Source organism: Argiope bruennichi, chromosome 3 (genome assembly GCF_947563725.1).
Source record: "Argiope bruennichi chromosome 3, qqArgBrue1.1, whole genome shotgun sequence".
Lineage (NCBI taxonomy): Eukaryota > Metazoa > Arthropoda > Arachnida > Araneae > Araneidae > Argiope > Argiope bruennichi.
In genome coordinates, this window is record NC_079153.1 from 102,979,931 (window position 1) to 102,993,236 (window position 13,306).

The following is a 13,306-nucleotide window of genomic DNA, read 5'->3' on the forward strand; positions in this document are numbered from 1 at the left end:
GATTATCACATCGGGCTTTGGCCAAGGATTCCCGGCCACTTCGCGCAGTGGCCAGCCAAAGTAGAAAATACAATATTAATTGCAAGTATTTCGGACTTTGGCCAAACCTCTTGGCCAGTTCGCGAATTGGCCGGCCAATTCGCGAACTGGCCGTATTTCGGGATTTGGCCGTAACATATATAATAGAGTATGATTAAAGAACTCTAATTCTATTTTGAATATCTTCTATCACTCCTTAGTTCCTTTTTCTGAAAAATAACTCCATTTCATTTCTTTTTTTTCTGACGAGATAAATTGACAGAAATAATTACTTTATCTCGTATTTCTCAAGAAACATAATTCTAATTATTCAAATATATTAATTCTCCTCTTATTCTATGACAGAAAAACTAGGAAAAGAAATATTATACGCTATTAGGAAATGAAAATCTATTAATGGAACTAATTTACAAAAAACCAGTTTTTATATTATCTTGGATAAGTTCTCTTATTAATGGAAATTGCCTTTCATTTTTAGAACTAGAATTGTAGATTCTCTGCTTCCTGATACAAGCTAATATAGAAAACAATTTAATTAGTGAATCTTAAAATGTCTCAGGACAAATGCTATGTAACAAAAAGTAAATTGAAAGGAAAAATATTAAAACTAATGCAGTTTCAAATATTTTGGAATTAATAACACGGGCCAAAAAAAACCACCACTTTATTTTGAAATATTTCATCTGTATGGAAAATTGGAACATATCTATTTCTGCAAAAAGAAATTTAAATGAAGTCGTGAGAAATTTAAAATAAAGTATCCTTATATCTCTTTTGAGATTGTAAAAAAAAAAAAAAATTATTAGTTTGTGACAATCTGATTTTTACTACAAATATCCATCCTGGATATATATTGATCTAGAATAACAATATATTAAGGTTAATCAGTCAAAATAATATTTTTTTAAAGGTTCCTCAAGAAGGTGAGCTACAGCTGTACAAGTCTATTATACATATTTTACCTAATTTACATGTAAATAATATTTGGATTCATCTATTTATCGATTTCCTTCATCTTCTAAATAGCTGATCCCTTGGCCTGCACAATGAACAAGAGTATTTTCATCCACTGGAGGTAGAGGTTGCTAATTTCTTCCCTAAAAATAATCTAATAGAGGTATGAATAAAGAGCGTCACACATGACAGTTACTGTAATTGCAACTTTACAGTTATTATATTGGCACTAAAAATGTATTTGAAGCTTGATGCAATCATTCAAAATAATAGCATGATAGTAATATTATATGAGATGAATAACATGATAGTAATATTATATGAGATGAATAGCATGAGAGTAATATTGTATGAGATGAATAGCATGAGAGTAATATTGTATGAGATGAATAGCATGAGAGTAATATTGTATGAGATGAATAGCATGAGAGTAATATTGTATGAGATGAATAGCATGAGAGTAATATTGTATGAGATGAATAGCATGAGAGTAGTATTGTATGAGATGAATAGCATGAGAGTAGTATTGTATGAGATGAATAGAATGAGAGTAGTATTGTATGAGATGAATAGCATGAGAGTAATATTGTATGAGATGAATAGCATGAGAGTAATATTGTATGAGATGAATAGCATGAGAGTAATATTGTATGAGATGAATAGCATGAGAGTAATATTGTATGAGATGAATAGCATGAGAGTAATATTGTATGAGATGAATAGCATGAGAGTAATATTGTATGAGATGAATAGCATGGGAGTAATATGAGATGAATAGCATGAGAGTAATATTGTATGAGATGAATAGCATGAGAGTAATATTGTATGAGATGAATAGCATGGGAGTAATATGAGATGAATAGCATGAGAGTAATATTGTATGAGATGAATAGCATGGGAGTAATATGAGATGAATAGCATGGGAGTAATATGAGATGAATAGCATGGGAGTAATATGAGATGAATAGCATGGGAGTAATATTATTGAAGATAAATAGCATGAGAATAATATGAGATAAATAGCATGATAGCAAAATAATATGAGAACCGTTTGCACAACCAGGTTTTTCCAACTCTTCAATAGCGTGCATGTGTGGATAGAATCCTTTTCATGCACAATGGCGCCCTTCCGCATTTTGTACCCCTCAGGGGCTCACCTACTATAGGTGAGTACGGGTGTCCCAATCCCGAGGTACCCAGGGATCTATACTCCCTTTATGTTTATACTCCTCTTCGCCTTCTGCTTTCTGCCTTTTTTTCTTTCCCTCGACGGCAAGCGAGGGAGCTCTCCATGAGAAGCTGTCGCCGCTCTGTTTGCTTCTTGCTTCTCATAGACAGCCAAAACCCCACGTGTTTGCCGTGCGTGGCGACCCATTTGAAAGACGGGTGGTGTACTGTGGTCCCCTGTGCATCAATCGGCTGGTCGCTAACCACCTAAGTGGTTAGTTTGCTAGGGATCAAGCGAAGGGGTTACTCCTTGGGCTTGGCGTTAAGGGTGGTCACTGTCCCCGGGGGTAACTCCGAGCGTATAGGTACCGGCTAGCACCAAGGTAAGCGCCGAGGCTGGGAATGGTCAGAGCCGGTGGCTGCCTTCCCTTGTTGGGCTCCGTGGTGGGCGGTGCCGTCGGGCCTGAATTTGTACCAATGTCGTATGGGCAAACGCAAAGCTGCTCCCTTCAGTGGGCAACAAAATGTTTCTACCTTTCCAACAGTACCTAATTTTCCAACCTTTTTCATTATCAAAAGATCATCTGCTACTAATGATACATTTCATTCAGTCTCTCCGTTTCTTGTTGAAAGATGTATAACTGGCAATATTGGTGAGGTTAAAAGTACTAAAAAACTTCGATCTGGCGATTTGCTGGTAGAAGTGCAATCTCGTAAACAATCTGTACAAATTATGAAATTAAAATCATTCGAAAATATACCAGTTGTTGTTTTTCCACATTCTTCACTGAATTCCTCCAATGGTGTCATTTCCTGTGGGGAGCTATTCAATGAACCGATAGATGCAATAACTAAAGAGTTGAAAGGACAAGGGGTTAGCCATGTACGGCGTATATCGATACGGAGAGATGGCCAGCTCCTAAATACCAAACATCTGGTTCTTACTTTTAGTTTCAACAAATTACCCGAGTACATTAAGGCGGGGTACATGCGCCTGTTGGTTCGACCATATATACCGAATCCGCTTCGTTGTTTTAAGTGCCAACGGTTCGGACATTCAAGAACTTCTTGCCGAGGGACATTAACTTGCGCCCGCTGTGCAGAAGTAGGTCACGATAGTTCGGAATGCACATCTAGGGAGAAATGCTTTAATTGTCAAGGTACACATACTTCCTTTTCTCGAAACTGTCCAGCATGGCAGTTAGAAAAGGAAATAATTAGTACAAAAATTAAAAAAACAAATTTCTTACTCCGAAGCTCGTAAACTTGTAAAATCACAAACTCCTGTATCTGGAACCAGCTACTCGTCTATGATGAAAAAACCACCTGCAACTGATCGTATTCAAAACAAAAGAAACAATATACTTACTGATAATAGTCCCGAGTCCGCTATTGTAACGTCATTGCCAGTAGATCTCAATAGTAAAAATGTTAACCAGCCAACTGTTCATGAACATGAAACCCTTCATGTTCCATCTAATGAAATGTCACAGGACCTGAATAAATTTAAAACTGTCACTTATGAGAAAAAATATAAAAAAGATCACAAGCAAAATTCTGAAAATATATCATATTCTAAATTCTGGAAGACTTCACCTCGACAAGTCTCCCAACCTATGACAGACTCAAATTTGAGCTCTTCGATTAATTCTAAATCAGCAGATAAAATGGATGAAGCCAAGCCTGAGCTTGAATTCATGACCACAAATAAACCCAAACCAAACACTGACAGCGAAATAGAATCGGATAATGCAATAGAATACAACCCTCATGAAACAATTGACGAAACACCACTTGCTGCTGAACATTCTACCGATTCCACCACAGTTGATAAAACTGTTTTTAAACAAAGACGCCAAGAATGTCAAGTTAAATGGATTAATCTTAAAAATTTTTACAGTGAAACTTCAAGTACCCCTATACATAGCAAATACTTGAAGAAACACCGAATCAAAAGATTGCAATGATTTTTTCTTTTCACTTCGTTTTGTAATTTATTGTACCTTTTTTTTTATGTTATGGAAGATGCATTTTCACCTTTTTTTTAAATTTCATCGATATTTTAATCTTTTAACATTTTTGGAAAAAAAATTCTTTACGGGATGTAATTGGCATATTTATAAACGCTGACACTATTCATTATTGGATGTATTTCTTTTTATCACGAGAAATTATAAATTTAAACTGATTGAATTATACGTGACATTTTTAAAACCATTTGTTTGGCGCAGTATAGCCATATTTGGCTCTTGCGCTATTAAATCTCAAAATACCATACCATACCATACCGCATTTTGTAAAACCAGTGAGTGATACAACTACACAAGAGGCATTTGGGATATGATAAAATTATTACATATATTTTCCAACATGCTGGCCTTCAAGATTATCGGAAACTCAATTATTGTGACTTTTGACTGTGGTGTGATCTTATAAATGTTGCATTCAGTGGCACGATTGCGATTTCAGTTGAATTAAAAGCATAGATACGCAACTCATCTACAACGTGAGACTTGAGACACTCCGAGCTTTTGTGTTTATTGGTTTCAACTTGCCTCAGAAAATTATGGACAACGTATTGAACATGTCTTGCGTAAGTCAAATGATAATTAACAAGCGTTTCCAGTGTTGCTTTTTATGCGGTTCCTGGCCAGATATTTAGAAGTCAAATCATTATGAACTTTTTATGCAGGTTTTGGCCTAAGAATAGTTAAAAACAGACTTTTCCCATTAAATCTAGTATGAACTTATCGTGGTGAATGGGATGTCCACTGACCGTGCCACAACTGTGGAAGGACTTAGAATTTATTATTTCTGTCAAAAAAAACCGAAACAATCATGCTTATTGAATAGTACAAAGTCATCGTATTTTGCTAAAGTCGTCATTTGATTTAAAATATCAAAATACGACGAACGTGGACGTAAACGAATCCACTTTCGTTATGCCGCTTACAGAGCCATCTGCTGATGCATTTTGGAACTTTTTTCTTATGCCATACCGCTTACTCTTTCTTCACGTTATTTAATTCAAATCTGACTTCATTTTGACCAGAGGTTCCTTTTTTACAGTTTGCAGTTTGAAAGTGTAACTTTAATTTTAATCACTCTGTTCTTCACACAGAAGAAAGTAATTTTTCAATCAAAATGATCAATTTTGATTATATTCCAATAAAATTGGAAAATAATCAAAATTGGTACGGAACATAATCAAAATCGACAATTACGTTGATGGAAAAATGCATAACAGCATTTTATTACTTGAAATCTTTAACTTGGCTATCCAAAATATGGCATTTTAATATGCGACATAATGAAATAATAACTTCACTTATAATATGTTCTGAATATTGGCTAAGAGAAAGGATGAATGAATGCTGATTCATCGGGGCATTTTTGTAATAAAAGAATTAATGTGTTTGAGTGTGTGTGAAAATCAATTTACTTTCTATTTATACAAAGATGCTTTACCAATAAGAAAATTTTAGTTGATATCTAATTGCAATTCAATGACCTGTTTTCTTATTAAACATAAACAGAAAAAGAAGGAATTGTTTCAAAAAAATGAAGTTTATTTTCCATTTAAACTTGAAACATTTCGTTTGTATTTCATGAGTTAAGTATATAGGAGAAACATTTAGCATGTTTTCGTTAAACATTCGTAAATTCGTAAAAAAAAATTGTTATGTTACAAATAAATGTTATTATTGCATATAACTTTACTTCCTCTGCTATAAAAATACTTTTTGATATTAAAATGACAGTTCAATTTAGAAGCAAGCAGAATCTGAAAACAATACTATTTAAAATTTAGCAAAATATATATCATGTCAATCAAGCAAAAGGCGCCTTTTTTCATATTATTTATTTTCTGAAAGGTTTTATATCTTGATGTACGTGATAATTTATTTAAGTCAAAAGTATAAAACTAACATAAAAAAATATAATTTTTTGCATAAGTATATAAAAGAGGAAACACATCTAAAGAATGAATAAATCAACAAATAGATTTAATATGACAGTGAAGATGTGAAATATTTTTTAATTTTTAATTTATTTCCAAGTAGCATTGTTGATCATAAATTAAAGCGAAATAACATTGGTGAAAACAATTTAACTTTCACAATTTTTCTACGTATTATTGTTTTAAAAAAACTTTTCAAATTTTTCAGATGGTTTCCGAAATACATAACGAATCCATATAAGGAAAATTAATTTTCATGGATAAGGATTGGATTGTTGCTTTTTTTCATAGCAAATGAAAAATATTCATTTATTTTTCAATTACCTCTGGAAGCACAATCATTTGTTGAAAAAGTTTTATGTCTACATCTATCAATCCTACGCTGTTCTATCAAACAAGGAATTTATTTTCTTTATCTTTCAAACAATAATGGAATTCTTTATCCGCGCTCTGCCTTAAATATATATTTTCTGCATTTGTTTTCATTTTTCTTCTTAGCTGTTTGAACTGTCTCCTCATATTAAAAATCTTCAATAACTCACACAGAAATAAATGTAAATTCTATGTGAAAGTTAATTATTATGTGTCTTCTTTTTAAATATGAAATGCCATCCTCCACACTAACTAGAGTAAAAGAATATATTTTTATTATGTATCAATTTTTATTTCCATATTTCTGTTTACTACTAAATACTGCTGCAATAACTGAGCAATTTTATTATATAGATATAATAAAGGAAATAATTTAATGCACCGATATAACAGGCATCATTAATAAATATTTATTTTAAATTATTTAAAGTTAAACATTAAGTAGATTCTTTATTTAGTTGTAAATTTTCTTTCTTTCTGTATCTCAACTTGAATGAATAAAAGTTTGAAAGATATTACAAATATTAAGTAGAAAACGATTTTTTAGAACTCTTTCTGCTTATTAGTTCATAATCTTATTGAAGATATTTGTATTTCAGTTTAAAATTTTGGAGATATCCCTCAGGTATTTTTTTTTTATGTTTTCATAAACATACATACATACAAATATCAAAAACTAAAAAAATATTGTTCCGTAAAAGGATTTTTCTTGATACAGGGTTAACATAATATTTTCTCTGTATGCTTGATGTTTTCTTAATACAGAGTAAAGATGAGTTCTATTCCAGCTATTTCAAAATGTAAATGCTTTAAGGTTTATTTAATTCTTTATTATTTAATATTGCTTATATGCTAGTTAATATAATTGTTACAAAATTAAATTAGTACGAAAATATGTAATAATTTGTTTTATTACTTTCTTGATATAATTAACAACTGCAGGGTATTTCAATTAAGGAATATTTGTATTTCACTTCTTCTGGATTATTTATAATGATAAAATCAGCAATTTGGTTGTATAACATATGCTGCACATAAATAAGATCTTGAAAATTTTCAAAAATTTTATGATGGTATTTTAATATCGTCGTTTTGCTTCATAAATGCTATCGTAGATATCCTCCAATTTATGTGATAATGTCTCCGCTATCACTAAATGAGAAATCAATAATGGATTTCGTAACTTTCGTAAGGTTTTCAGATTTTTTAAAAAAATGCGATTACCTTCATAAATCAGAAATTTGAAGACTTATTTGAATTTGAAAAACCGCAAATCAAGAAATTTTCAGATTAATTTCCTTAATAAAAGTAAAATTATAAATTGACATTTTATTTTCTTTTATAAATTATTTAATGCTTGAATAGGAAACACAGACACCATTTTAATATTAAATAGCATAATTACTTATATTTGCATTCATAGCTAATGCTGATGATCACATTCAGTTGGCTAAAGAGTATATTCTATTAATTCTTTAGATGAAACTTTTTATTTTATTTAGTCTACTGCCGAGGATAAATGAAATGGCCATACTTAAGATATGTATTCCTTTGATTAATTCGTTTTTCTCTTTGTACAAAAAAAACTTCTTATCGATATTTCTCTTAAATTAAATATATATGTAAAAAATTTGAATCTGATTTTAAATTAATATTTATGTAAACTTATTTTAAAATTCTCTTCGATAATAATGTCACTTTCTAAAATTCCAAGTTTTATAGCATTGATATAAATATTAAAAGAAAAAGTATCATATCAAAACTTAATTTTAAAAAATTACATTTTAATGTGCCTCTCGAAGGTTTTCATTCACAAATTTTGAAATTTTTTTATTAAAAAAGCTCAAAGAATTTTTGTGATTGTGACAGTACTTTTCTGTTATAATATTTTGGAACATAATAATGATAATAATTTTAGAGTTACATTTCACTAATTGCTAGTTAAAATTAGAAGGTTTATAATATTAATTCGAATTATATAAATATGTCTTAAATATATACGAATGAACACCTGCTATAATCTCTTTTTTTATCTGTTATCCAGCCAACTACCAGGTGGGCAAAAAATCCGTAAAAAACTGTAAAAATTCATAAAACCCATGAAATTAAGCAAAATAAAAAATGGTTTGCAGATTTAGAATCGATAAATCACGGGATTTTTTAACATAAGAAAAAAAAAATATTTGAAAAAAAACAGCCGATGGGTGGCGTTTCGTACGTAAGTAAAAGAACAGACACGCAAATAACAAAAATAATGTTATCAAATCATTTATTATTTCAATACGTGTCCAACATGTCCACCACGCAAGTGATCGCCATTGCAGGCATGTCAAAAATTCAGCAATGGCAGAGTGCAGCATGTTCGGCTGTATACATGACATCTCTCGGCGGATTGAATCCTTCAATTCCGACAGACTGGATGGACGAGATCTATTAAATTTCCCCATAGCCATGTCAGCTGGTGTCATATCTGGTGACCGAAAAGACCATGGAGAACTTACAACATCTACTAATGTTTCTCTCTTTCCCGGAGTCTGTATCAGGAATTCCTTGACTGGAATAGCAGTGTGACTTATTGTTCCATCTTGCATAAACGTAACAACATAAAGCGCATCTTTTTCACGCAAACATAGAACAGCCTTTTCGCACAGAAGCGTTAAATAACCCTGAGCATTTACTGTCACAGTTTTCCACCCATTTATTGGACACTGTGTTTCAAAGAAGGATGATGAAGGTACCTATGAACATACACCACACTGTGACTTCGGAGGAATACAGAAGTTTCTCAGCGTACATTCGTGGATTTGACATCGCCCAGATGCGACAGCTATGTGTACTAACTTCGCCATGGAGAGAAACATGAGCTTCATTTGTCCACAAGATATTTAAAAAGACCCAGGAGGGATCTTGTTCAGTTTTGGAGTCAACCCACCTCGCAAATGCTTCTCTCTCTTCAATATCCGATGCTAAAAATTAATGGCAAGACTGTATGGATACTGATTAAGAATTCCATGAAGAATGTTGCGTATCTAGGACGGTGGTAATCCCAAGCTTTTGCCAACTTCTCGTGCACTACAAGTCCCTGCCGTGGTTTCGGAAGCTAATATTTCCATTTAGGTGCAAAGCGCTCCGAACGTGTCTGCATTAGATTTGATCATCCGGATTTACACGATCTTCCAGTGATCCAGTTTCCTCAAATCGCTGAACAAGCTTTATGAGGCCTGCCACTGTTAAAGGTCCTTTCCCGTTCTTCACATTTTTCTGAAGTCGTAATTTACGCAGCGCAATAGTCGCTGATTCCTGGTTCAGGTAAAACAGCTTCACCAACAAAATTTTATCTTTTCCACATGGCATCTTTGTTTCCTTACATAGCATGCAACGGATAATTCATTCTGGATCAAGAGGATAAGTATTTATAATCGCCTATCTCATTTGTATATTTCCAACTAAGTCGTTCATACCGACGTCACCTATAGGCATTTTTTTAAATTTTTTTTTTCTTACCTAAACAAAATCCCGTGACTTATCGATGCTAAATCTACAAACCGTTTTTTATTTTGCTCAATTTATACGTTTTGGTGATTTTTTTAAAGTTTTTACCGACTGTTTGCCATCCGGAATTCAGTATTTTATAATGTTACTGTCATTGGAATGGTTATGGATGACGGACCTTTTGACTAATAAATATTTTTTTTCTTATTCACTTATTGTTTTTTTCCCTCTGATGATGGTTGCACAATTTTTTATTATCTGCTTTAGGGAAGGATGTGATCACAAGTAGGCTGGTATTGCTTCGTTTCGTGAAAATTGATAGTTTCACACAATTGGCCACTAATGAACGTTACAGCAAGTAGGTAGAATTGCATGATGATGTATAAATACGATTCTAAAGGAATGTTTTATATTATTTATAAATTAATGAGCACAATCTTTTTTAATTATTTCGATAAATAGGAAGTTAATCTAAAATCATCCACTATTTAAAAGCAATTCAAATAAAATATATTATCAAGGTTAAGTACTATTTACCAAAGAAATTCATTAAACTAAATTTATAAATAACTCCAATTAAAATCCAATCTCATGAATGTCAAAGCAATAAGCTATTCCATATGCCTTTCTTCTTATCATTTTTAAGACCAAAAATGATAGCTTAAATGTAAGCTATCATTTTTAAGACCGTTTTGTAAATGACTAATTTAACTCCCCAAACATGCGAACAGAATTCTTAAAATGTCATTGTGTACTTTACAACATACACAAGATTTTAAATTTTATGTAAAATACAGTTCAAGAAACCCATTTATGACATTCTCATTTGAACACAATTCTTACATAAATGTTTGAATAATGGTATTATTAAAATCCATTTATGCCATCGAGTAAAGCCTACACTCTACTATAAATGATCATTTATTTATATGTCTCAATTTATAAATCTTCAGTGCGTCATATGTTTATACTGTTAAACTATTATAGATATAAATAAGTCTGGAGACTGCGTTGGGTCACCCTTGAGAACTACTTTGTATCAAGTTCTGATAATTAAATGGAAATCGGTGTGTACCAAGAGAATATGCATGCTTCTTATTCGGCGCCAGACATAAAGGAGACCTCAACCATTTAAAATTATTCTTAGGAAAGATAAGACGGAAATAAAACCTCAATTTCCCTACAGAAAATAGATTGAGAATCGTACGAAACCCTTCCGGGATTTAGGAATAGCGTCTCTATTCTCTGTCACTCGAAAGAAGAAAATAGTGAAAGGTCTAATGTCAACATCTTTATGTATTCTTGTGTATAGTTAATAATTGAATCGGGAAATAATAGAAACTCTCTCTGAATGATATTTATGTAAATTATTCATTTAAACATTTTAAGAAAATTATAAATTCATTAGTTCAAATATTCATTATGTTAATGTAACTTGGCGGCAAACTCAAGATTATTACTATATATCAAGCTAAAACAATCTGAAGTAGAATATATAAAAGTAAATCGTGTATAATCAATGACTTGGTTCCGGCATAGACTGGTTTAAATTTCCAAGAAATTCTTGTAATAATTCGTGTAACAATTCATGTAATTTCGTATCATTTTAATTACTCCTTTCCCATCGCTGTACTGCTCGTTGCAAGATGTGAAGTTAGAATAACAAATGATGGCAAATGATTCATTATTTTATTTTTATTACATATTAGCCGCCTTTGAAGACTAGTTATTTCGCAAGCATTATGAATTTCTAAATTTTTAATTAAATATTCTTTGTAACTTGTTCATATTGTTCTCCTTAGCAAAATATTACTAAACTCCAAATTTTGATAGATATATAATTCATATTATTTTAGGCGCCATACGCAATATTACTCAATCCGATATGACGCTCTTCAATTTTCTCTCCATGCTTCCATGTGCACAAATATAACCAATTTGTATTTAGAATTGTACCATATTTCATCTATACTTAGTTTTGAATTTTAACATCAGTTGTAAGTTAAACAAATTTCGAAAGTTTTATGAAAACGCTGCTTTATGTTTAGCCCCTTAAAATCAGAAAACTTCCATTTGCCTTTAATGAAGCCATTGAAACATAAGTCGAATTCTCTTATTTTCAGCAAGAAAAATGGGGGGGGGGTAAAAAATTTAAAAAAAATTAATTAACATTTTAAAGTAATTTTAAAATTACTTTTTGATGTTATATTTTTAAAAAAATACAGGAAAAAATGGGAAAACTTTCACTTAATCTTTAATTGATTAAAATTCTAGTTATAATTCCCAACGTGTAAATACTGTACATTCCTATCTTCTAAAGTATTCTGAAGTATATACACACCAAGTTTGGTAATTGGAAGTCAAATGTTTGGACTATTGAACATCAACTCACACACACACACACACACACACACACACACACAATCATCTTTATTATTAGTACAGCAAGTGGTTATATACTTTATTAATTCTCATTCCAGTTTTTTTTTTCCGTGAATATCACATGTATACTTTGCTTGAATGAAAACTTGTAGCCTGAAAGTTTTCATTTACGTCTGGAAATACGTTGATGATGATGATGTCGTGTCCGCGCTACCACAGAAAGGGGGTGCAGTAGCTTCTGAGCGTAAAGGAGCCCCTGAGCACCTGAGGGCAGAAGTCTGACTTATAGCTCATATGAATATGAAACTCCCACATTAGATTGCCCAACTCCTTTTTACAGGGAGGCACATTCACACACCTCAGATAGAACACAGATGAAGAACAACCATGCCCAAACCGGGGTTCGAACCCGGGACGCCCAGATCACTGGGAAGATGCTCTACCCCTATTGAAGGACACCGGCATGGAAATACGTTATATTAAATTTCCCACCTTCTTAACTTGATTAATAAAAAGAAAATATTGTTCCCATTACATGTGTTTTAATCTAAGATTATTTTAGCTTCGAATGTTTTTTTTTTCGTTAAAAAACTTTGCCATTTATACTTATATTTTTAATATGTCTACAGTATATGCAGTAGTCATTGAATAACATGCAAGTTTCCAATTCTGTTTAGTATGAAATGTCATACAGGAGGTATATGTGATTGATCCTTTAACTATGAAACACTGCTTTCAAAACAAAATAACTATTGTTTTTGACAGAATCATCGAAAGACTTCATAAGTGTGAAATCTGATATTCTAATTTTAATTTTACCACGCGAATATTAAATTCCAAAAGTGAATATGCTTTTTATAGTTAATTATTATGATCAGATAATGTTTCGCGACAATTGTGTGATGCCGCAATGAAACGAACATGAATAATACATGTTCC

General features: G+C 31.8%; 1 protein-coding gene across 1 annotated transcript; it reads left to right on the forward strand.

The window, feature by feature from the left end:
- The first annotated feature begins 2,644 nt into the window (after positions 1-2,644).
- On the forward strand, positions 2,645-4,127 carry LOC129962916 (uncharacterized). Its single transcript, XM_056076917.1, has 3 exons — positions 2,645-3,320; positions 3,418-3,629; positions 3,750-4,127. The coding sequence occupies exons 1-3, from the start codon at positions 2,645-2,647 to the stop codon at positions 4,125-4,127; spliced, it is 1,266 nt and encodes a 421-aa protein (XP_055932892.1).
- Positions 4,128-13,306: the final 9,179 nt, after the last annotated feature.

Coding starts and splice junctions, on each gene's coding strand:
- LOC129962916 (XM_056076917.1), top strand. CDS start 2,645: ATGGGCAAACGCAAAGCTGCTCCCTTCAGTGGGCAACAAAATGTTTCT. Junction 3,321..3,417: donor GAAATGCTTTAATTGTCAAG/GTACACATACTT, acceptor CTTACTCCGAAG/CTCGTAAACTTGTAAAATCA. Junction 3,630..3,749: donor ATGAACATGAAACCCTTCAT/GTTCCATCTAAT, acceptor AAATTCTGGAAG/ACTTCACCTCGACAAGTCTC.